Genomic DNA, 22,741 nt, shown 5'->3' with positions numbered 1-22,741 from the left:
GACTAGCAGTTGGTTTTCAGAGTTGCACCATTTTACATTTCCACCATGATGTACAAAGACTCCAATCTCTCCATGTCCTCACTTGTTATTTTTTTGCTTTTATTTTATAACAATTCATTTTTTTTTCTTTTTCTAGGCCATTTTTATTTCTTTATCATTTATTTTTAATACGGTACTATTGTTTTACATCCTTGTTTACATTTTGACAGTACAGGATTTTTCTCTGGCATGATCATTGTAGTCCTCCAGTATAGTTCATCGTAGCCCCTCCCCTTGTCTGGATGACTCAGATCTATGATCAAGGCTTTCAAGGGTTGTATTTAAAATTTGTCTTCAACCCTTTGCTTTCTCTATATTCCATATAAGTGCTTTGGTTCTCCATTTTGGAGGAACTGATTACAATCTTTTATAAAAAGAAAAATTATTTTCAGTTCCTTTGCCATTCTTCAGTATCTGAGGAGCAGCTGTATGTTTCAAAATGAAACCATATGCATTTTTTCCATCAAAAGGGCTTAAAAGGAAATGTTCTTTTTTCCTTATTTTGCAATCAATTTTTTCTTTTTATTAAAATCAGATTGATTTTACAAAAGATCTAAAACTTTTATCAATTTAAGAGCTGGGGAAATATGTTGCTAGTTCTCAAACTATCTGAAGTATGATAGAATTGGGTGATTAAGGAATAAAGGAACAATGAAAAAATATGAATGAAATAATTCTGTACATATATTATTGTGCCAAACACAGCACTGTAGGCTTTAAAATTATAAATTAGGCTATTTCCAAAAATGGCTTGAATGTGAGTCATTCTTTTAGTAACTCAGCCAAACAGCCAAGGTCTCTCCTTCCTCACTTCTTTTTTTTTTTTTTAAAGATTTATTTATTCATTCATACAGAACTGGGGTACAGGCCAGAGGTGCAGGGTCAGTGAGAGCATTCATCAGAGTGGGGAAAACAGGCAGAATGAGGAAGTACAATGCTGAGGGGAGCAGCAGGCCAGACAGGAGAGGTCCACCATGCCATGTGGGTCACCTCTGGGGCCGGGGATCCAGATCATACTGAGGTGGCTACAGCTAGCTTGCAGTGCTGCATCCTAACCCATTATGCCACTAGGGAGGGCCCCCTTCCTCACTGATTTCTTGTATTAGCTAGCCCTTTCCATACTAGCCTAGAGACTGCATCCTCCCGGTTGGGGGTGGGCTATCATTTCAATCAGGTGTTTTCAGTTATATGCCCTATCTTCAATTCAAGCAAAGCAAGCCTCATAGTATAATTCCTGAATTTTCACCTTCTTTTTCTTTTTTGTTTTAAAGATTCATTTTTATTTATTTATGTGTACAAGATATGGGGTGTAGGCTAGAGGTTGAGGGGGTAGTGAGAGGATTCACCAGAGACAGAATGGGGAGCAGAATAGGCAGGCCTACTGATATATTGCTGAGGGGGAGCAGCAGGTGAGACAGGTGAGGTATATTACCTGGGTGGGGGGTGTTCGTGGGGGGACTGAATTCATGCTTCAGTGGCTGGTGATAGCTTGATAGTACTGGGTCTTTAATTCCTGCACCATCAGGGAGACCCTCAGCTTCTTTTTCTTTACAACATCCTTTTTAATAACTAGTATCTTTAGATTTTTAAAGATACTTATTCAAACTGACACAAATTTCAGGAAACTTATATGGATATAGCAAAAATATTTTCAACTGCCTCCTCGCACCTATTAATCTTTTTCCTTGTATTTGCAAGTTTACTACCAAATAGAATGAATGCCAAAAGGCAATAATATATGACTGTGCTTAACCTAAGTAGTAAGACAAAGGTAAAATCCTATCAACCTCACACAGATCTGAATCAGAATCTGCTAGGAAAAACTTTTTAACGACCATCATGTACAACCACTCATCCTTTTATATGTTACCACCAGGATTTTTAAAATGAGTCAATATTGTTTTCAAAATGGGGGGTGGGAGGGAAACAAAACAACTGCAAAAGAACTTTTTAAATTAAAATATTTATAAAAATTTTGCTCCCAGAGGTATTGCATAGTGATAATTGCCCTGCAGCAACTGCACCTGTAGGTGATACATATAATACTAAAACATTTTGAAAAGTACCATGACGTGGCGCAAGTGATTACATCCTCAGAAAAAAAGGGCACAAAATGAAGAATGATGTAAAAAAAAAAATATATATATATATATATTTTAAAAAAGATTACATCCTCAGAAAACAGGAGAATGCCCTTCCAAAATGACTAAGAAGTTACACAAGCTGTAAAGAATGAGCATTTTCACATTAGGGAACAGCAAGAGCATCTCTTACATTTAAGTGTTACAGATATAAATCTGAAAAAAGATGTTTGAAAAGGGCCACAGTTACTGACACTTTCAACAGTGGACTTCTGGCTTAGATGAACATTAGAATCACTCAAAGAGCTAAAAAAAAAAAAAATCCTTAAGCCCCGATCGCACATCGGGCCAATTAAAGTGGAATTTATGGGGGTGGCATAAATGTTCAGTATTTTTTTTAAGCCCCACCCCATTGCTCGTATTTCCAACGTGCCTCCCAGTTTGAGAACCGCCGTTTAAAAAGCAGGAAGCGAAACATAAGTGGATTCTGAAGGGGTAAAGTGGCAGCAGTGCACGGGAGATGAACTGATAGCCTTTAGCGGGCAGGGCGACTACCTCACAGCAGAGACAAGAACCGGGCGAGGGACAACCGTAGAGACTGTAATGGCTGATTCTGTGGTGGGACTGCTGGAATTTGCTCAGCATAAAGTGTTCAGCATATACCCAACTCTAGTAAATTGCAATTATTTTGCCAGCGGCCTTGCTCCTACCCCCAGCTGTATTTTCTCTCATCTTTTCCCACAGTGAAAAAAAAAAAAAAGCCAATGACGGAAACGTTTTCTATCCCACGAAAGGCGCATGGGCAGACGGTGGGAGGTGCCAAGATCTGAGAAGTCACAAACGCGCAGTCGCTACAATGAGCTCGCGATTTCAGAACCCCCGACTCACAAACATCTGGGGCGAATCTCCCCAGCCGCATTTGCCCTCCACTGGGAAGCGCACATAGATACCTCAGGGCAAACTGAAGCCTTTAAAGCCCCGCACGGCCCCCAGGATATGGGCTGGGCGACTACTGACGTTTGCAGTGACGACGACGGCTCCGCCCTCATACCAACTTCCGGCGCCGTGCGGCCCACGCTTCCGCTGTTCCCTCCCGCGCGCCGCCCCGCCCGCCCCGCCCCACTCCCACGCGCCCCCAAGCGCCCCGGCGCGGGACAGCCGAGAGACAAGGCACAGGTTGCTGTAGGAAGTCCCCCCTGCAGGTTCCCCTTCCGTTCTCCCAAACGACTTCCGCTTTGGGCCGTCAATATGGACGCTGCGGCTGCCTGCTGGAGCGGCCTCTGATCGGTTGCAGAGGCCCACCTTCTCTGCGGCGGCCGCCCGCTTCCCCGCCCTCCCTGCTCCTCCCCGCCCCCTGCTCCTGTCCCTGGGGCCGGCGGGCTCGGCGCTACATGGGGGCGGGCCTCCGCGGCAGGCACACGGCTTCCTGTTCTGAGACGGCCCAGCGGTAGGAGGCGGCAGCAGCAGCGGCGACTCTGCCCGCGCCGGCTTAGGCGCGGTGACCGAGCGCCCAGGAAGCTCAAGGGCCGCATCTTGTGCCGCGGCGCCAAGCCCAGCCCTGCGCCGCCATGGCCCCTGTGCAGCTGGAGAACCACCAGCTCGTCCCGCCCGGAGGCGGTGGCGGGGGCAGCGGCGGCCCCGCTTCAGCCCCGGCGCCTCCTCCCCCAGGAGCGGCTGTGGCGGCGGCCGCGGCGGCTGCGGCGAGCCCTGGATATCGGCTGAGCACCCTCATCGAATTTCTGCTGCACCGGGCCTACTCGGAGCTCATGGTGTTGACGGACCTGTAAGTACCGCGAAACCCATGCCAGTTCCCCAACACTCCCCCCCCCCTTCCCGCCCAACCGGCTGAGAGGTTTGCACCTCCTCTCCCCAGGAGGCTGCTGTTTTCTCTCCGCTGGACTGCCTAGTCTAGAATCTTGAACTCATGGGGTCTAGCGGAGGTAGCGAAGCATTACATTTGGGGGTCTTTCTGGAGGTGAAGCGACCGAGACTTGTTAATTATGCATGTTCTTAGACTTTCACTGGAAATCCCATCCTTGCGATTTTTGTGCTCGAGTTGCCAACGGAATCCAATTGATTTCGTGGCTGGAACCTTTTAAACTCAAAGCCTCGATTTTATTTAGAAATACATACAATTCGAACTTTAAAAAATCCCAAGACAGGAAATCTGTTTTATAGCTTCTTGACAGTCCATTTTAAACGTAGGTTGTAATTGCTCTAAGTTTGAACTCAGGAGACGCATTGTGTGTATCAAATAATCCAAAATTTTGGATTCCAAGTTTTTTGTTGCCTGGAATGGGTGAGAGTGAAGTCTTCACAAAGGTAGTGTAAGTTAGATTTAAAAAATTTATTTATCTTGGTCACTAGCCTGCTGTGATTGTTTCTGAGAGTATGAAGAGAGTTTTTAAATCACCAAGTTATCCATGAAATGTCTTGGGACATGATTAGAGTGTTAATCCCTTCAGAATAGGATCTGAATACATTAATGATTTTCAGTGTGTGAAAAAAGTATAAGATGCAGGGGTATATATATACTTTAATGACTGTTTACATTTTAAGGTCTAGGTTCAGAAAAAGTTAAGAGTTTTTAATTTAGATTAATTTTTATCTTTTACCTATTGCTTAGACTCCAGGTCCATGTATTCAATTGAAATACACTGGCCTGTAGATGCTAGACTGTAAAGTGGCATAGTAATTTGTTGCTAGACATTGTGAAGATAATCTGTTTGCAGATGACTACTAACAAGTAGGATAGATTCACTCATTCTCACCCTGTTTCAGTGGGACAGAAAGAAGCCTATCCCTATCTTAGGGAAACTTAAATAGCTGCCTGATTAGGGATTATGATGATACACTTTTCTGCACCTTTATTGTTGGATTTCATAAAAAGCCACTGGTATCCATAAGAAATTATATGTGAAAGTCACCTGTACTGTTTGTAGTTCTGGAAAAAGTTGAACTTATTGCTGTTGGTTATTGTGTAGTTTCTATCATTTGTTTATTCCATGGGGGTTTAGTAGCAATTCTGTAAATTATTTTGTGTTTTATTTTTTGATTTTATTATAAAGGTAGGAATAAAGAAATGTCTTTATTACTGCAGAATGAGTCTGTAGTCTAGTCTCATACCCTTTATATGATAATGATTTCTACACTTGTATCTCCAGTACAGATTTTATATCCAGCTATCTAGATGCCTACATGTTAACACCTAGTGGGTATTTTGATGCATCAAATCCAGAAACTAACTCCTAATTTCACTTGATCCCCCCAAACCTTTCCTATCTCTGACTGAATACTATCTCCTTCTGGTGTTGCTTAAGCTCCTCTTTCAATCCCATACTCAGTACATCAAGCCTGTCACCTGGCTTCAGAATTGCCTGCCTTTCAACATTTCTATCAAGTGTTAGTTAATCCTTCACCCAGGTTAACTGTAGTAGTCTGCTAACTACACTCTGCTGCTACTCTTTGCTCCTCTATATTTTTCCTCCATAGTAGGATGATTCTTTTAAAACTTCTCTGCTTATAATCTTCAAGTGGTTCCCCATCTCACTTCGAGTAAAAATTTTTTATTGTCACCTGTGTATGTAGAGTGACCATAAAATTTATGATCCAGCTTAGGACACTTCTGAGCATGAAAGATGGTACTTGTTGATGATGTCAGCAGCAGGCATCAGTCAGGACCAACTTAAATACCAGGACTTGTGGTCACCTTAGCTTTAAGACCCTGCATGATCGGTGCCTTCTCTCCTTTACCTCTCTAACTTCATTTCCTAGTAACTCTTCTCTTTATTTTGTTTCAGCCATAATATGCTTTTTAATGTTTCTTGATACTGACAGGAGCCTTCCCACCTTAAAGCCTTTGCTCTTCTCCTCAGAAATCTCTGTGGTCTGCTTTCTCTTTTCCTTTAGGTCTTTGTTCAGATATAGTTTATCGGAAAGACTTTCTCTGACCACCTGTAAAAAGTACTCTGCCCCTTGACTTTATCCTTCTTATCCACCGCTTTGTTTTTCTTTACAGCACTTATCACCACCAGATAGGATTAGTTTATTGTCTTTCTTCCTTGCCACAGGAAGCTCCCTAAGGACAGGGATTTTGATTTGTTTGCCACTTTCCCCAGAGCCTAAAACAATGCCTCACACATTGTCAGGTCTTAACTAAATATTTGTTGATCTAACTCATGAATGAATGAATTTTTTTTTAAGTGTTGCTCTTGAAACCCAGGTGTACAGAAATCTTCTCTTTGTGGCAACCAAACTTAGTCTATGAACTTACCTTGAAAGTTGTCCGTTTTCTTGTTCCAGTTAGAAACTATCTGTATTAATGTAAAAATCAGTATTCTAGGTACACTTTGCAAGAATCTTAGAAGTTATATCCTGTCTTGACATTTTAGGGACTTAGGTTCTACTTACACACACACACACACACACACACACACACACACACACACACACACAGAACAAACACAACTTTCAGCTAAAACCAGAAAATGTCAGAATAGCAATCATATAAACTTTTCTAATAGCACTTTGGTATAAATAAATTTCTGTGATTTCTTCCAAATATTTGCAATTTAGGGCTTTTACCCCAAATGGCAGATTTGTTAACTACAAAAGAATTTTAAATTAATTAGAAGAAATTAGGAAAGGGATGTAGGCACCAAAATCCATCTTTTGTCCCCAAATGACACCACCTCTGACAGGATGGTGATCCTTTTAGGGTCTTTAGGAGAGGTGGGAAAAGCTGGGACAATGATTTCCTGTCTTTCCACTCCTAAAGGCTCTACTCTTAGGTTTTTGTCTCTCTTAAACACAAGCACTCGATTCTCATTCTCATTCCCTCCCTTGAGTCCAGTTGTGGCTTCTCCAGGAGCATTCTCAAGAGCTTTTTGCTGTGCTTGCCAGTAGCTGCTTTTATTTGCACGCTTCTAAGAAGGCCTTAACATCCACTTCATCCTCTGATCTGCGGGTCTGTCTAGCCCCTACCTCGTTTCTTTGATCACTGGGATCATAACTTTAGCTTCCATCGCTCTGTCTGTCCTAAGAATTGTAGATAACTGCAAGCCAGGGTTCATGTTAATAGCTTTCCCGCTTTATAGCTTAAGTTTTTGGAGGTGATTTTAGTTTTTCTGTATCTAAAGTTTGTGCTTGTGAGGTGGGGATCTAAGCGGCATGGCGTGTATTCTTCAGGAACTGAGTAGATATGGCAAGGCTTTAGATTTCAGGCCCTTGAAATCTTGGCGCATGGGTAGAGATTCAAAATGTGGGCTCAGGAGGCACATCATGGCCTTTCTAAGCGTCAGCAGGGCTAGAAAGTTAGATGATATAATTTATCAGGGAAGATGGTGACATTAGTTGTTGACTGGCTCCAGTATTGGAGAATTGGCATAAAAAGAAATCAAAAGATATAGGGGTTATTACGTGGAAGCAAGGTCCCTGGGCCTAGCTGGGTTGGCAGCTAATTAGTACTCTACATCTTTCTTTCACCATTTTCATCTTAAAAGAATATTTTCTCGGATACTCTATCATACAGTGTGCTAATGTAATGGGCTTTTTAAATGTTTAAGGTTTGTGGAATACCTTTTGGAACATTTTTAATGTAGAAAACGTTCCTTATTTTTTTCCCCTTATAGCCATGCTGTAAACTCATAAAAATTAAAAAGAATAGGTAATCAACATAAGACTATAGTGGGTCTTATTAGTGGGACTATTTATCCAGTTTTTCTGAAATACTAAAGTGTTTAGTATCATTAAATTGAAAACCATCACCAAATTTGATGACAGTATACATACATTAAGTCAATTTCTTTTTTTTTTCCCTTAGGCTGCCAAGAAAATCTGATGTGGAAAGGTGAGTATGAAAAACCTTAAATCTCTGTGTGTCTGTGTTTGTTTGTGTGTGTGTGTGAGAGAGAGAATGAGAGTGTGAGTGGGGGTGTGAGGTGACAGGGCTGTGGATTAGAACCTTAGGCCCAGAGAAACTAAAGTGATTTTTTTAAACACCATGTGTTTGGAAAGGTCGGCAAAATGTGATTTCCTCATCCTGGACAATATTTGGTATGAGATAAGCTTTGGACTTTCTGTTCAACAAATCTTTATCAGTTACTGGCAAGGTCAAGTACTGGAGGGGGATAAGAAGATGTAGATGATATAATTCCTGATGGAAGAAGCTAAAAAGCAGAGTAACTTTAAAAAGTTGAATGCTAATTTGTTATTTGCTATAATGGTATTATTGAATAGCTATAGAGAATTGACATTTGCCTACTGCTACTGCTGTTTTATAGTTAAGTGAATTTAGATTCAGTTGGAGTTTGGGACATAAACTAAAGGAAAAAGATAAATGAAGCATCAAAAAGCTATGTGATGAGGATTTAAATTGTGACTACAGTATAGACTCCTTAATTGTATTTTTGGCACTACTTACGTTCCTTGTTTTTGTTTGTTTAAAAAGCAAACCATTAGGAAGGATTTTAGCTTTTACTAATGATTATACTCCGTCCCCATCATCCTCACCTCAACTGATCTTTGTGATAGAAGTAGACATGATTGAAAAGGTAGAGGCGGATAGACTGCATACCTGTTTGTGGATTGGCTGGTCAGGTTATTTTTTTAAATTTTTTAAAAAGATTTATTTATTTATTTATTCATACAGAACTGGGGTACAGGCCAGAGATGCGGAGGGTGAGAGGATTCACCAGAGACAGAGCGGGAAGCAGAACAGGCAGATCGATGAAGTACACTGCTGAGGAGAGCAGCGGGCGGGTCAGGAGAGGTCTGCCGCGCCATGTGGTGACCTCCGGGGCAGGCGGGGATCGAACTCATGCGGAAGTGGCTTTAGTTTCTCAGTGCAGTGCTTTAACCCGCTGCACCACCAGGGAGGGCCTGGCTGGTCAGTTTTAAAGGAAGGACGTTAAAGCCAGGATTTGTTCTGTCCTCTCTGGTATCAAAAGGCAAACTAAACTAGGCCTTGGAAAGCCATTACAGGCTGACTGTCATTTGAGAAAGTGTGGTGTAAAAAAACCCATGTTATAGGTTTACAAAAAGGGATGACTACTTTCTAGTAGAGGAGCTCATTTGGGAAACCAAATTAATAATACACAAATATTTTTGCTGTGGGAGAGGAGCAGAGACTTTGCATCTTTTGTGAGCCCAGGCAATACTGATGCTGCTAGCACTGAGACACCTGCTAAATCTTAATGTACATTTAGCATTTCTGCTTAGTTGTAGCCTTTTTTTTTTTTAAGATTTATTTATGCACACAGAACTGGCGTACAGGCCAGGAGTGCAGGAGCGGTGAGAGGATTCACCAGAGGCAGAGCAGGGAGCAAGACAGGCAGATGGACGAAGTACACTGCTGAGGGGAGCAGCGGGCGAGTCAGGAGAGTGCTGTCATGCCATGTGGGTCAGCTCTCTGGCCAAGAATTGAACTTTTGCTGAAGCGGTTGCTGCTAGCTTCACAGTGCTGCGCTTTAACCTGTTGCGCCACCAGGGAGGGCCCTGTCTTAGCCTTCTTGTTTTATCTCTTAAGATCCCCTGCAGACACTGGCAGAGTTGGAATTGTATATGTGTCCTTGATTCTTTTTACTACCAATAGTATTGTTGGCTGATCCTTATGGAAGTTTTTAGGTTGCTTGTAGACTGTCCATTCTCTCTGGAGCTAGACTCTAATCTTCAGTCAAGATTGTATTTCAGCAAAACCTTGTTATTTTGGTGCTCTGTACCTTGGTCTTGATGTGAGTGAGATGTAGAGATATGGGTTGTTTATGAAGGATATTGAACAGCTGCACTGAGATTTAAAGGTCATCATCCCCTTGGAGGTTGGTGTCCTGCTGGGTCCCGTCATCAGTCCCTGACTATTGAAAATTTCTTTCAGTGTCTTAGGGTGAACCATAGCAGGTACGAATGTCAGCTTTGTAGCTGACATGAAGTTGATGAGTCCAGCTATCATATTGATTGACAACTAAGGCTTTACAAGGTGGTGGTAAAAATACTGATGAATATTTGGAGAAAAAGCATTTAATGGCTATTACATAAAAATAGATGTGAACAGATCTTCCAGCTTTTATTTTTAGTACTCATCTTGCTTTCTTTAACGTAGCTTGGATAGTTTAATGTCTAAGTTTGTCATTGAAATTAGTTTGGTAAAGAATTGCATAGTTAAGTTTTTCATTATTCAGTTTTTAAAAATCCTACTCTTGCAAGAAGGGAAATATTGATCCTTTTATAGAATACAGTTTCAAGCTTTGGCAAAGATTTATTTCAATTCTTTAATCAAAAAGGTTTATAATTCACAACTCTTAATTTGGTCCCTTCTGTGACTCCTCTCTTATAAATCCTTGAATTTAGTAAATGATTTAAATTGCATTATAAAATTTTTAAAATGTGATTTGACACTAAAACATTCTATTGTATTTATTACTCTGAAATGAAAAGTGAAATACATGGGGGGGTATACAAATGTGACATTAATAATTCAAATTTAGATAAATATTTTATATGGTTCATTTTATTGTAATGATTATAAACAAAGATTGATTCACATTTTAGCTCAGATGAAAGGAAATTTGACATTCTGTTAAGCATGTTGGTTCATTAAGAATTATTTCTATTTCCAGGAAAATAGAAATAGTGCAGTTTGCTAGCCGGACACGCCAACTCTTTGTTCGATTATTAGCTTTAGTAAAATGGGCTAATAATGCTGGCAAAGTGGAAAAATGTGCGGTGAGTTAAAGTTTTATTTTATATAAAATAACCTAGGAATGTTAACTTAATAGTGACATAGCTTCTAATTTTTGCTTTGACTTATATCTGCTGGTTTGTTTTGAGAGGTATGACTTGTGTGATATAATCTTATTTCTGTATGATAATGTATATTTCTGTAGAATCTTAGTATTTGTTTATGGATACCTAATCAGAAAGATGAGCAGGAGCAATCTGAAGACCTCATTAATTATCCTAGAAGGCTTTAAATATGAGACTTGAACCAAAGGGGGGAAGGGGTTAACCTGCAGAGTACTCTTACAGATTTTTCCTGTTGATTCTTGACAACCCTGTGAGAATGACAGATTTTACTATTTTTGTCCTATTTCACAAATAAGGAAATTAAAAGTTTCCTAGAAGTTAAATGGCTTCTTCAAGGTCATGAAGCTGATGATAGCATTTATCTGTTAATTTGTTTACTTATCTACTCATTCTCCAAACCTTTACTTGAATCAGGCATTCTTGATGCCCTCAAGCTCAGCTTTTTTTTCATTGTTGAGTCGTTTTAAATTCAGAGGAGTAAAATGTGGAGTGAAATGTACTACAGATGCTAAAGTCTGTTACAAAAAAGTTTTAAACTCTGTTAAAGAAGCATTAAGGAGGAAAAACAGGGAATTTTCTGATAGCTTATTGAGCTTATAACATGGGGAGGGTGATATGTTAACAAACGAGACATAATTACTCACTCTTATTTTACTTCAGTCCCTTTCAGTGAGGAGAATGATGTTCATTTTGGAGTGGGTAGAGTAATTATCATAAAATGAATAAAGTCCTAAAATAATGAGAACATTTACTCTCTTTATGAGGTCAGCTCTCCAAGCCCAGTTTTACAAGGCCAAGTAACTTTCTATTCGCTGTCAATTACATTTGGAAAGTGAGTAGATACTTTATGTAAGTTTGACATTGGTACTTAAATATTTTTTTTAAATTCAATTATGTAATGATATTTTAAAATTTTTATCAGTTTTTATACATGAAAGTAGAAATATAGCTTTATATTGCTTAACTTATATTCAGCTTACTTAAAAAATCTTTCAAGCTTCCTGTTTAAATTAAAATTAGCAACTACTCAGTGTAGAAGTACCATAAATTTATTTGCACCCAGGAAAGCTAAGTTGAAAATACTTTTATAACAATTTTATATTTACAAATCTATTGGGTTCCCAGAAAGGAATCTGTAGCATAGTCATGTTTCTGAGCACGGTTTCCTGATTGATACTTCACTTCAGTTTTAGCCTACTGTGTTTGCCATCCTCAGTTTCACCAAATTTCCTTATTGTTAGACATAAAGCTTAGGAGGTTGTTGTTAAAGTGAAAGGAGGAAAGAAGTTATAAAAAAAAAAAAGTCGAAGATTTCAGATTCTAGAATAAAATTAATAAAACCTGAATTTTACTGAAGTCAGTGCTTAATTCCAGCTCCGTCACGTAAGCCAGTGAGAAGACTAAAAGCATGCTGTAAGGCACAGTGTAGCCACAAATCTTTTATCTCTAAGAGAAAATCGATATCCCCCTTCTATACAAAATTGAATTGAGGTTTATTTAGGGCCATATTTATTTTGTGCCTTATATTAAATTTTTTGTAGGGAGGAAAAGTCCTTTTGTCTGTTGAGATGATTGGAAAATCAAAGTTTTGTACACTGTAAACCACCATTTTAACGAAAACTATTTCAAAGAATAGGGTTTGTTAAAAATATTAATAAGCACATTGCACTATGGTGATGGCACACGGGTGATTTGGTGTTGGGAAGCCCACGGGGATTACAACTGAGATGGAAAAATGATGTAAAAATAAACTATAAAAATATTAATAAGCAGGCTTACTCCAAGCTTATCAGAACGTTTATAATTCCCTTCATTGTTTTTGTCATCAAGTCTAATGAATCTGTTTTAGCTAAAAATGAAGATTCATGATACAGTATTTTTGAAAAATCGTAAGTTTTCAATAATTAATTTGCTATAGTATTTTCTTAAAAAATATTTAAACTTTCAGTGAGATGTTAGATAATACTGAATTATATCAAAACCAAGTGTTCAATCTTTTAAATCTGGTGTTAAATTCCTAGTTATGCCATGGGTATTGAAATTATTTGATGCTTATGGATTGTGCTTCAGTAACATCACATAAAATCCAAAACTCTTGGTTTTGACTGAGCCATATTGTATCCTTCTTCCATTAATTTGTAGTATAGCATTCTTCCATTAGTTTTCTGATGTGGCTGTTCAGATGAGTCACATTATGAGCACAGTTTCATATTGAACTTACATAAGGTTTGAGCACTTTTATTTGTCCATTCATCTGTTAATACACAGGTACGCTGTTTCTAGTTTGGGGCTATTATGAATAATGTTGTTATAAACGTTTTTGTACAAGTTTCTGTGTGGACATGTTTTCATTCTTGAGTATGTTCCTAGGAGTAGAATAACTAGAGATCTATATTTAATAATTTGAGAAGCTGTCAGACTTCTAGAGAAGCTGCACCATTTTACATTCCTACAACAACATGGGAAGGTTCCAATTTCTTAACATCTGTGTGGACATTTTTTTTTTGGCATTTTGGCTCAAGCTGTCCTACTAAGTGTGACATGGTAGCTCATTGTGGTTTTGGTTTGTGTTTCCCTGGTCACTAATGATGTTGATGTTTCATGTACTTCTGGCCATTTGTCAGTCTTATCGTCCTTAGAAAAGTGTCTGTTCTGTGCTCAGTTAAAATTTAAGTACTATCAGTATTTACCATATTGTCAGCTAGTATGTTAGTACTGGAAAAAAAAATCATGATCATTAGGAATCATTCAGAAACTAATCTGAAAACTTAAAGTTTTACCTATGTCAAAGGAAAATATTTGAAACTCGCGTATTTTGAGTTGAGCAGGGTCATTTAGAAGAAAGTGTTTCATTAGTTACCCATGTTTTAAGGTAAAGTGATGAGACTGGATAAACTGTGGCACACCACCTGGATGACACATGTCTTCAGGGAGGAGTCTTGGTATTGTAGGTCTGAGAAGCATTTTCACAGCATCCTGAATGAAGGAAAACTTAAAATGACCTAAATCTGGGTAACATCCAGTTTGAAGTTGAGAAAAGCAGGATTCAAAATGGTTGAATATCTTAAAATCAGAATATAGCTCTACTTCAGGTTCAGAATGGGGAAGGAGACCTTGCTTGATAGGGATTCACGTATAAAAGATCAAGGCTTTTATTTGATTTCAAGTTAGCTAATGAGATGTTAGTGTTGGTTGCATTGAAAGAAGAAATTCATTTTACTAGTCATAGAAGGTAGCACTTTGGGTTATGCTGTTGTGACTAAAATTAAAGGAACCATTTCTTATTTCAGCTTATTTATTGACTCTTTCTTTGTACAAGTGTCTTAACCTAAGCCCCAGTTTCCTCATCTCTAAGGTGATGGTAATTATTTGGGTTTGTCTATTTCTTAGCACGGTAAAAATCAATAAAGTGAGTGTGCAAAATTGTAGGAAACTGTAGGACATTGTATGTGATTATGGTATTCAGGGCACCATGTTTCAGGTTGATCACCGATTGTCTGGAGCATTGTCAGGTTGTGGAACAAAGCTGGTGAGTCAAGGAATTTGTAGATTTGTAAATTGGAGTGTTTAGTTTGTAGAGTGGGTTTCCTCTGTTTGAAGGACATGAGCGATTGTAAGTATTGTTCCAGAATAGAACTAGAGATAAAAATTCAAAGAGGTAGATTTCAGCTTTATGATGAACTCTACATGCATTGATTCTGAGAACAAAATCCGTGTAAGGTAAGAAGTTGACCTAGATCTCATAATGGGCAAAGTTTACTGAATGTCCTAGGCATTCTTCTGAAGGTTTTATATTCATATTCCCTTAATGCTCAGGGTGTTGGAGGTTGGGGAAACAAATTAGAAGGGATAGAAAATTGTTTTAAATATCAAATACAGGTGTGCTAAATATTTCAAGTTGGTGGAAAAGTTTCTGAAGAAATATTTTGAAAAATTGGAAAATGCATATTAATTCCCTTCAGAATTTATTTTGGGATGAACAAATGATATTTGAAGTAAAAAAAATTAATTTTCAGGGATGCTTAATATGTTACCCTTTGCTTTAAAGATGATATCAAGCTTTTTAGATCAGCAAGCCATCCTCTTTGTGGACACTGCTGACCGCCTAGCGTCATTAGCTAGAGATGCCCTGGTCCATGCACGCTTGCCTAGTTTTGCCATCCCGTATGCCATTGATGTATTGACTACTGGGTCCTATCCACGACTACCCACCTGCATTAGGGTAAGTGCATTTACCACCACCCCCTTAAAAGTTTTAAAGGCTTCAGCAAAAAACTGTTCTGTATCTTTAAATCAAATATTTCACGTAGTTCACTCTTCCCTCTAGAACTAAAACTGGATTTTTGAAATAAATTAAGGCCAGAATGTGAGTACTTATGAAATGGATGAATTTGTGTGTGTGTGTGTGTGTGTGTGTGTGTGTGTGTATGTGTGAGAGAAAGAGGGAGAGAGAGAGAGATGAACAGATATACAAACTATAACTCACATCTATTTCATGTGAAAATAACACATGTTGCTTGTTTATTGGAAAATTTTTTAATAGTTGTGATTATTTACTGTATTTGTTTTTATTCTGTTTACACTTCTAAGAAGTGAAAGTCATTCATAAAATAGAGCATGAAGGAGATAGTATTGCATTGCTATTTTAGGTGACTGGTGGAATCATTGGCACTCAAAAACATGATAGTAGTGGTCATAGATGTAGACTTTAAAAATGAGTGTTGAGATTCTGTGGGGTAAATTAAGAAATAATATGTGAAGACAAGCACAGGTAAAATTATGCCTCTTTGTACATTATTTGAAAAAAAATCACTTAAATTTTGTTGTAGGATAAAATTATTCCTCCAGATCCAATTACCAAAATTGAGAAACAAGCCACACTTCACCAGCTGAACCAGATTCTTAGACATCGGCTTGTAACTACAGATCTTCCTCCTCAGTTAGCAAATCTTACAGTTGGTATGTACCTGAAATTTTTTTTAAGGATTGACTTGTTATAATGTTTTTAAAATAGCTTTTGGGGTTTTATTAAAGACATCATATGAATGTTTGACCTACAGTTTTGGTAGTGTTCAAATTTGTGACTTTTCGGCCATGTAAATTCTCATTTAGTACGTGGTATTTGAAGTTGAGGAGTGGGCGAGATCGCTTGGGGCTGGAGGAGAGTTGAGGTCCCAGAACTGAGCCTCAAGAAACTATTGTTGCTTTTCCCTGTGCTCCTGCATTGCTGCAACTGCCTCCCAGCAAGATGATTAGGGTCCTGTTCCTGTTCCTCCTCCTCCCCTTTCTCCTATACATCACTGCATCCCAAATCAGGAAAATGCTCTCTAGGAGGTAGTGTACATTCACTATCCAACCTCCTGGAAGGTAACTGTAATCACTGGAGCCAATGCAGGCATTGGGGAGAAGATAGCCAAAGAATTGGCTCATAGAGGAGCTTGTGTGTACTGAGATTGCCAGGGAGTGCAACAGGGGGATGGGTAGCCAGAGAGATCCAGATTATGATAGGGAACCAACAAGTGTTGGGGCGGAAACTGGACTTAACTGATAGTAAATTTGTTTGAACCTTTGCCTGAGGGTTCTTAGCACAGGAAAAGTATCTCTACATTTTGATCAACCATGCAGGAATGATGATATTGTCTCTGTTCCAAGATAACAGACAGCTTTGAAGTGCACACAGGAGTCAGCCACTTGGGTCACTTCCTCCTGATCCATCTTTGCTGGAGAAACTGTAGGAATCGGTCCCATCAAAGATAGTTAATCTGTGTTCCTTAACACATCACGTGAGGGGAATCACTTTCATAACCTGTAGGCCAAGAAGTTCTACAGTGGATGCCTGGCCTGCTGTCATAGCAAGTTGGTCAGCATTCTCTTTATCCAAGAACTGACTCAAAGGCTAAAAGGCTCTAGTGTCATGAGGTAGTCTGTACATCCTGGCACAGTCAGCACTGAATCAATTAATGTGGCGGCTTTGTTCCTTCCTCAGTACTCCTCAGCAAGGATTCCAAATTACCTTTCACTGTACTTTAATGGAAGGTCTGAAGAGCCTAAGTCGGACTGCCATGTGGCATAGATCTCTACCCATGCTTGAAATGAGACAATAACAAGAAATCTATGAGGCATCAGCTTTGACCTGCTGGGCATCCCTATGCATTGACAGGTGGTGGCCTCAGGAGGAGCTTGCAGCACACTACTACTTGCCAGTTTTCCCTCCTTTAGAGTGGCTAAAACCTTGAACAGGAAGAGAGTGGACCTTCCATCCTTGCCTCCTTAATGTCTGATAAAAGCCCAGTATACTGCCAGATCATTTAAACACCGTGCATTTGCCAGATTTACTTTGCTTCTCTTACTGCCAGTTGTTAGAGCTACCCAAACAAGACCCTCCTAACCTGCAAGCTCCTTTTTTCCTTTGGAACTTATTACCTAGAAGAATCCAAGTTAAGTCAGGGTTGATTTATGGCAATTTAGACTAGTTTCTACCTTCTTTATTCACAGTGTAGTTCTTTCCAACCATCCTTCACTTCAAGAGGGCCACACTGCAGCCTCAGGTGAAGTCCAGTAGTCAGGGTAGCTTGATTTCAGAGCAGGGCTCATAACTTATGTCTTAAGGTCATCATCTGAATTCCTTCAGGCAACCTCTTAACTGAACCTGGATTATTTAATGGGTTTATTACAGGCTAAAGAAATTGCTATTAAGATATTTGTCATTTTTGTGGGCTATAGGTTCTCCTTTATCTCCTAAAATTTAATTTAAATCGCCCTTTTCCTGTTTCTGAGACCAGCAAGGTGGTAGTGAAAGGAGCAGTTTGAGAAGATAGCCGCCTGACTTCAATTACTGACACCAGACCTACAGAGGCTCCTATTTCTGCCTTAGTTTCTCTTATAAAACCAGAATATGGGAAGGGCTATTGTGTATTTATGCAGTTGGGAGTATTTTCATAAAATTCAAAGCAGTCATGAACTGTTTTAAGCAGATGAATGACCAGAGATGGAGGAAGCGAGTGGCCTCCAGTCTTTGAGGCAAGTGGGTAGGTCCGCACAGGGACTCTCATATGTTAATAGCCACCCATCAAGAAGCAGGAGTAGAGTGAAGAAGTCCAAAAAGGGAAGGAATCCTGGGTGAAAATGCATATGAAGTGAAGGGGCTAGATTAGGATTTAACAGCAACAAAAAGATCCAGCTATAGAAAAAATGAGGGTGAGCACCTCAGTTAACAAAACTGCTCAGGCACTAATCATCCAGTGTGGCAGGGTAGGGAGAGGGCTGGTGGGGGTAACCCACAACAAATGAAAACAAAATGACCCCAATTCTTTAGTCCCAAAAATTATCCCAAGGGTTGATATTAGTAGTCAATTTAATAATCTTTTTAGGCAGTTCCTTACATTAAGAAGATTAAAGTATCTTATTTGCTGAAAGTCTGTGATTGGATAACTGTTATCGAAAGTAATGCTCTTAAAAGAAATACAAGAAATTGATAGTTCTCCCTCCACTTGTTTGGAGTATTTTGCTCTAATTAGAGGTTGGTATTTTTGGATATTGTATGTTCACTTTGGTTGGGCAACAGTTAAGGATCATAGTCTTGTATATATAAATAGCCTTTTATTGAACTTGTTTTGACCATTGACCTTTATATTCAAAAATGTCATTTTGGGGGGGAAAGTGAAAAACTAATATGTAGTAGTAGTATTTTGCTTAATGTATATTGAGCTGTCAATGAAAAAAAGTAATTGTTTATCTTGAAGAGTTACGTTTGGTTTCTTGATGATCTTAAATTCAATCTATTTAAGTTACAAGACTGAATGTTTGAGATTTAGCAAGAAGCCAATTATTTTCTAGCAAAGTAGACTACTACTGCTTATTCTTCTTCTAAAAGCAAATGGCCGAGTGAAGTTTAGAGTTGAAGGAGAATTTGAAGCCACCTTGACCGTGATGGGAGATGACCCTGATGTTCCATGGCGTCTTCTCAAGCTGGAAATCCTTGTTGAAGATAAGGAAACAGGAGGTAAGTTGTCAATACTGATTTAAATACACTGCTGAGGGGAGCACCGCAAGTTGAGACAGGAGAGGTCTGAACCATGTGGGTCAGTTCCCTGACTGGGGATTGAACTTGTGCTTCAGTGGCTGCAGAAGCACTTGTGCTTCATAGTGCTGAAACTTAACCTCTTAAGCCACCAGGGAGGCCCGTATGTTGAAGTTGTCATTAGAAATGGCACACATTTTCTTAAGTACTTTAAGCCAACACTAGAGTATTTATTTATAATACCTAATACGATGTATTTGCTATACTGTATTGTTTAGGGAATGTCAAGGAAAAAAGTCTGCATGTATAGATGGAACCATTATGCCTAACTACATAGAATTTATTTTCTGTCCATGGTTGGTTGAATCTGTGGACATGCAGAACCCATGGTTATGGAGGGTAGACTGTATTCATAAATGTTTATTATTTTTGTTTGCTTGAAATAATCTTGCAGAATAATAAATGTGTTTAATATTGCCCTATAACTGAAATAAATTTTATGATAATTACGATGATCTACTAACCATGGGGAGGTGCTGTATTTTTATGTTCTGTGGTATCCCATAGATAATTTCAGGCCATTTTTTAAAAATTCAGTATTAATACAGTTTCTTAATTGGTACTGTGACATGATTGGTACACCTTACTGATTAACCACCACCTTTTCTTTTGCCAATGGAAGATGGGCGAGCCTTGGTTCATAGTATGCAAATCAATTTTATCCATCAGCTGGTACAGTCTAGGCTTTTTGCTGATGAGAAACCTCTTCAGGACATGTACAACTGCCTACGTATCCTTTTGAAATTTGAGACATGTATTTGATATATTTGTAAGGAATTTGTATCTTCTCTTTCTATCATGTTTCCATTTGCTGTTTGTCAGAAACTGTAGCAGTCTAAATTGTTTCCACTCCCACCTTTTTAATAGAAGTAAGACTAGTGAAATCATCAAAGTGAAGAATAATGATACATGTATAATAGACCACATTTTGAATTTTACTGTTGACTTTGCAGGTAAAAACAGAAAGCTATAAGTTAGTAATAGAACTGTTTGTTCTACCCATAGCCTCTATACTGATAAATTAAAAGGCAATCTGGATCTCATGGTTTATGTTGGTTCAAAATTAAATGTAAAACCTTTTTCTCAAATAGTAACACATACTATACTACTTTCTAGGGTAAGTCCTTGGAGTTATAGAATCCAGAAATTTACTTCATTGCTAGCTTTTGGGGAGTAAAGCTTTGTTAAAATGAAGTTTGCTTTTTCTTCATTGACTGTTACATACTATATTTGCTTAACCTTATCCATCAGATTCTTTCTGCTTATCACTTCAGTTAGAAGTGCTACATTCCCAAGCTCTAATGTTAATCCGAGAGCGGTGGGGTGACCTCGTGCAGGTGGAAAGGTATCATACTGGAAAGTGCCTTTCCCTCTCAGTTTGGAAGTAAGTAGAGTCTTATGGATTAATGCTGTGACTGTAAATACATGTTGTTTGTTTTTTTCCTCATACATTTGATTGACTCTCAGTAGCTGTGCACCTCTAACCACAGAAGGTTCCATAATATCATAAACCACAAAGGGCTTCCGTAATCAACAAGTTTCTTAACATGTGGTTTGTTTATTTGCACTAGAACAAATAAAAGTTAGATATACTCTGGGCATATATCAGATTGCCAAAATAATATTATTGGATTGCTGGATAGCAGTTTTACAAACATGGTTGCTTATCACAATTTTTTATGCTGAATTGTACCTTTTTAAAACTTTTTTGGACCCTCTCTGGTGGCACAGTGGCTTAAAGCACAGTGCTGTGAAACTTAGCCTTGGCTAATTCCGTGCAAGTTTGATCCCAGCCCCAGAGGTGATCCACATGGTGTTAGACCTTTCCTGTCTCACCTGCTGCTCCCCTCAGCAGTGTGTTTTGTAGATCTGTCTGTTCTGCTCCCCACTCTGGCTCTGGTGAATCTCCTCTCACCGCCCCTGTACCTCTGGCCTATACTCTAGTTCTTGTATGGATAAATGAATCTTTTTTTTTTTTTTTTTTTTTTAGTTTATTCATTTATCCATACAAGAACTGGGGTATAGGCCAGAGGTACAGGGGTGGTGAGAGGATTCACCAGAGACAGAATGGGGAGCAGAACAGGCAGGTCTACTGAAATACACTGCTGAGGGTAGGATAGGAGTGGTCTGCTGCGCCATGCGGGTCAGCTCCCTGGCCAAGGATTGAACTCATACAGTGGCTGTGGATTACTTCATAGTGCTGAGACTTAACCCTTCGTGCCACCAAGTTTTTTTGGATGTTTTTAGGGAAAATAACTATCAAGCTCTCCTTGGTGACTGTTTTCTGTAAGGGAGTTTGAGCTGTGCATAGATGCTACTTAGAAGGCAAGTTGTTTTGTTTGAAGTTTTTTTTGTGTGTATATGGGTTGTATTTTTAAATTCTATATTTCAGAATATAGTAAATATAAAGTTGCATTACAGAATAGCTATCTTCTCAGTATTAATTTTTTCCCTTGACAAACGACAAGGGTCTGTCATGGTCAGCCCCTAGCTAAGATACAAAGTAGATAATCCATATTTCATTCAAAAAGTCAATAGGTTGTATGAAAAAAATTCTTAATGTTTGTCTTTTTGCTTTAGCCAACAAGTTCTTGGGAGAAAAACAGGAACGGCATCTGTTCACAAAGTTACAATTAAAATTGATGAGAATGATGTCTCCAAGCCTTTACAGATTTTCCATGATCCTCCTTTGCCAGCTTCTGATTCCAAATTAGTAGAAAGAGCCATGAAGGTACAGGCTATCTATTTATATAAATATTGGTTTGATTAAATTAACGTTTTGTCTCTTAAACATCTATGGTAATGTGTAATTTTCAAAACATTTTTTCAGTTTTTGTAATTTAGATTAAATTACCTTTTTTTTAAAAAAAAAACTGATAGTTGATCACTGTAACTGACACTCTTAATATCTTGATCTATACTCATCAAAGGGTTTAAGCTACCGATACTATGTAAGCTCATTTTTTAAAAATTTACATTTGCTTTCTTTTACTGGCTAATAGTCACTGTGATTTTATAAGGCAATATCTTGGAGCACAATAATCGCTCTTAGGATTTTAAATAGAATGTTTAAATTTCACATTATTACCCTGTTCTTGTTCATGCAGATTGATCACTTATCCATAGAAAAACTCCTGATTGACAGTGTGCATGCGAGGGCTAACCAGAAGCTCCAGGAACTGAAGGCCATTCTTAGAGGCTTCAATGCCAATGAAAACTGTAGGTTCTTTTACGTTGCTCTCTTTTATTTCAAATTGGTATCTGCTTTTATGAGTCTTTTTGCTAACACACTGATTTTGTTGTGGAGGCTGGACATTTCTGCATTTTAACTGGAGATCAACCAAGTTTGTCCTATTTTTTTCCCCTTATTTTTATTAGGTGGGCCTTATTTTTAAAATGTATATATACTGACCCTCCTTACAAAATCTTCATATTGAAATGATACCTATTTTAACATTTTAATAGGTTTTTTAAAAGTTTTTTTCCTCCTAAGGATGAAGTGAAGCAGCTTAGCAAATAATTATGATGTATTTATAAAATATACCTTTTTGTTACAATTGAGATTAAAAAAGTACAAAATGATATGTAAAAATAAAACTGTTAAAAAAAAAAGTTTAAAAAGCCAGAAAGAGAAAGAAAAATACCGAATGGTTTCACTCATAGCAGGAGTATAATGGACCAGGCGAGAAAATAACAAAAATAATGAACAACCATATACCAGAGACATTTTGTGGGGGTGGAG

General features: G+C 38.6%; 1 protein-coding gene and 1 pseudogene across 1 annotated transcript in view; both read left to right on the top strand.

Moving 5' to 3' along the window:
- The first annotated feature begins 3,362 nt into the window (after nucleotides 1-3,362).
- Nucleotides 3,363-22,741, top strand: part of MED14 (mediator complex subunit 14) — a 58,872-nt gene continuing 39,493 nt past the window's right edge. The window contains exons 1-10 of the mRNA XM_004689952.2: nucleotides 3,363-3,903; nucleotides 7,942-7,968; nucleotides 10,733-10,838; nucleotides 14,968-15,141; nucleotides 15,749-15,878; nucleotides 18,793-18,921; nucleotides 19,622-19,729; nucleotides 20,251-20,383; nucleotides 21,580-21,730; nucleotides 22,107-22,218. Coding sequence (XP_004690009.1) covers nucleotides 3,689-3,903; nucleotides 7,942-7,968; nucleotides 10,733-10,838; nucleotides 14,968-15,141; nucleotides 15,749-15,878; nucleotides 18,793-18,921; nucleotides 19,622-19,729; nucleotides 20,251-20,383; nucleotides 21,580-21,730; nucleotides 22,107-22,218 — 1,285 coding nt within the window. The 5' untranslated portion in view covers nucleotides 3,363-3,688. The remainder of the gene's footprint in view (nucleotides 3,904-7,941; nucleotides 7,969-10,732; nucleotides 10,839-14,967; nucleotides 15,142-15,748; nucleotides 15,879-18,792; nucleotides 18,922-19,621; nucleotides 19,730-20,250; nucleotides 20,384-21,579; nucleotides 21,731-22,106; nucleotides 22,219-22,741) is intronic.
- LOC105854126 lies at nucleotides 16,168-16,992 on the top strand (annotated as a pseudogene).

The sequence above is a fragment of the Condylura cristata genome, unplaced genomic scaffold (genome assembly GCF_000260355.1).
Source record: "Condylura cristata isolate star-nosed mole 26May11 unplaced genomic scaffold, ConCri1.0 scaffold00027, whole genome shotgun sequence".
NCBI classification, from domain to species: Eukaryota; Metazoa; Chordata; class Mammalia; order Eulipotyphla; family Talpidae; genus Condylura; species Condylura cristata.
The sequence above is the reverse complement of the archived record's forward strand: the minus strand, read 5'-3'. Positions and strand labels throughout refer to the sequence as shown.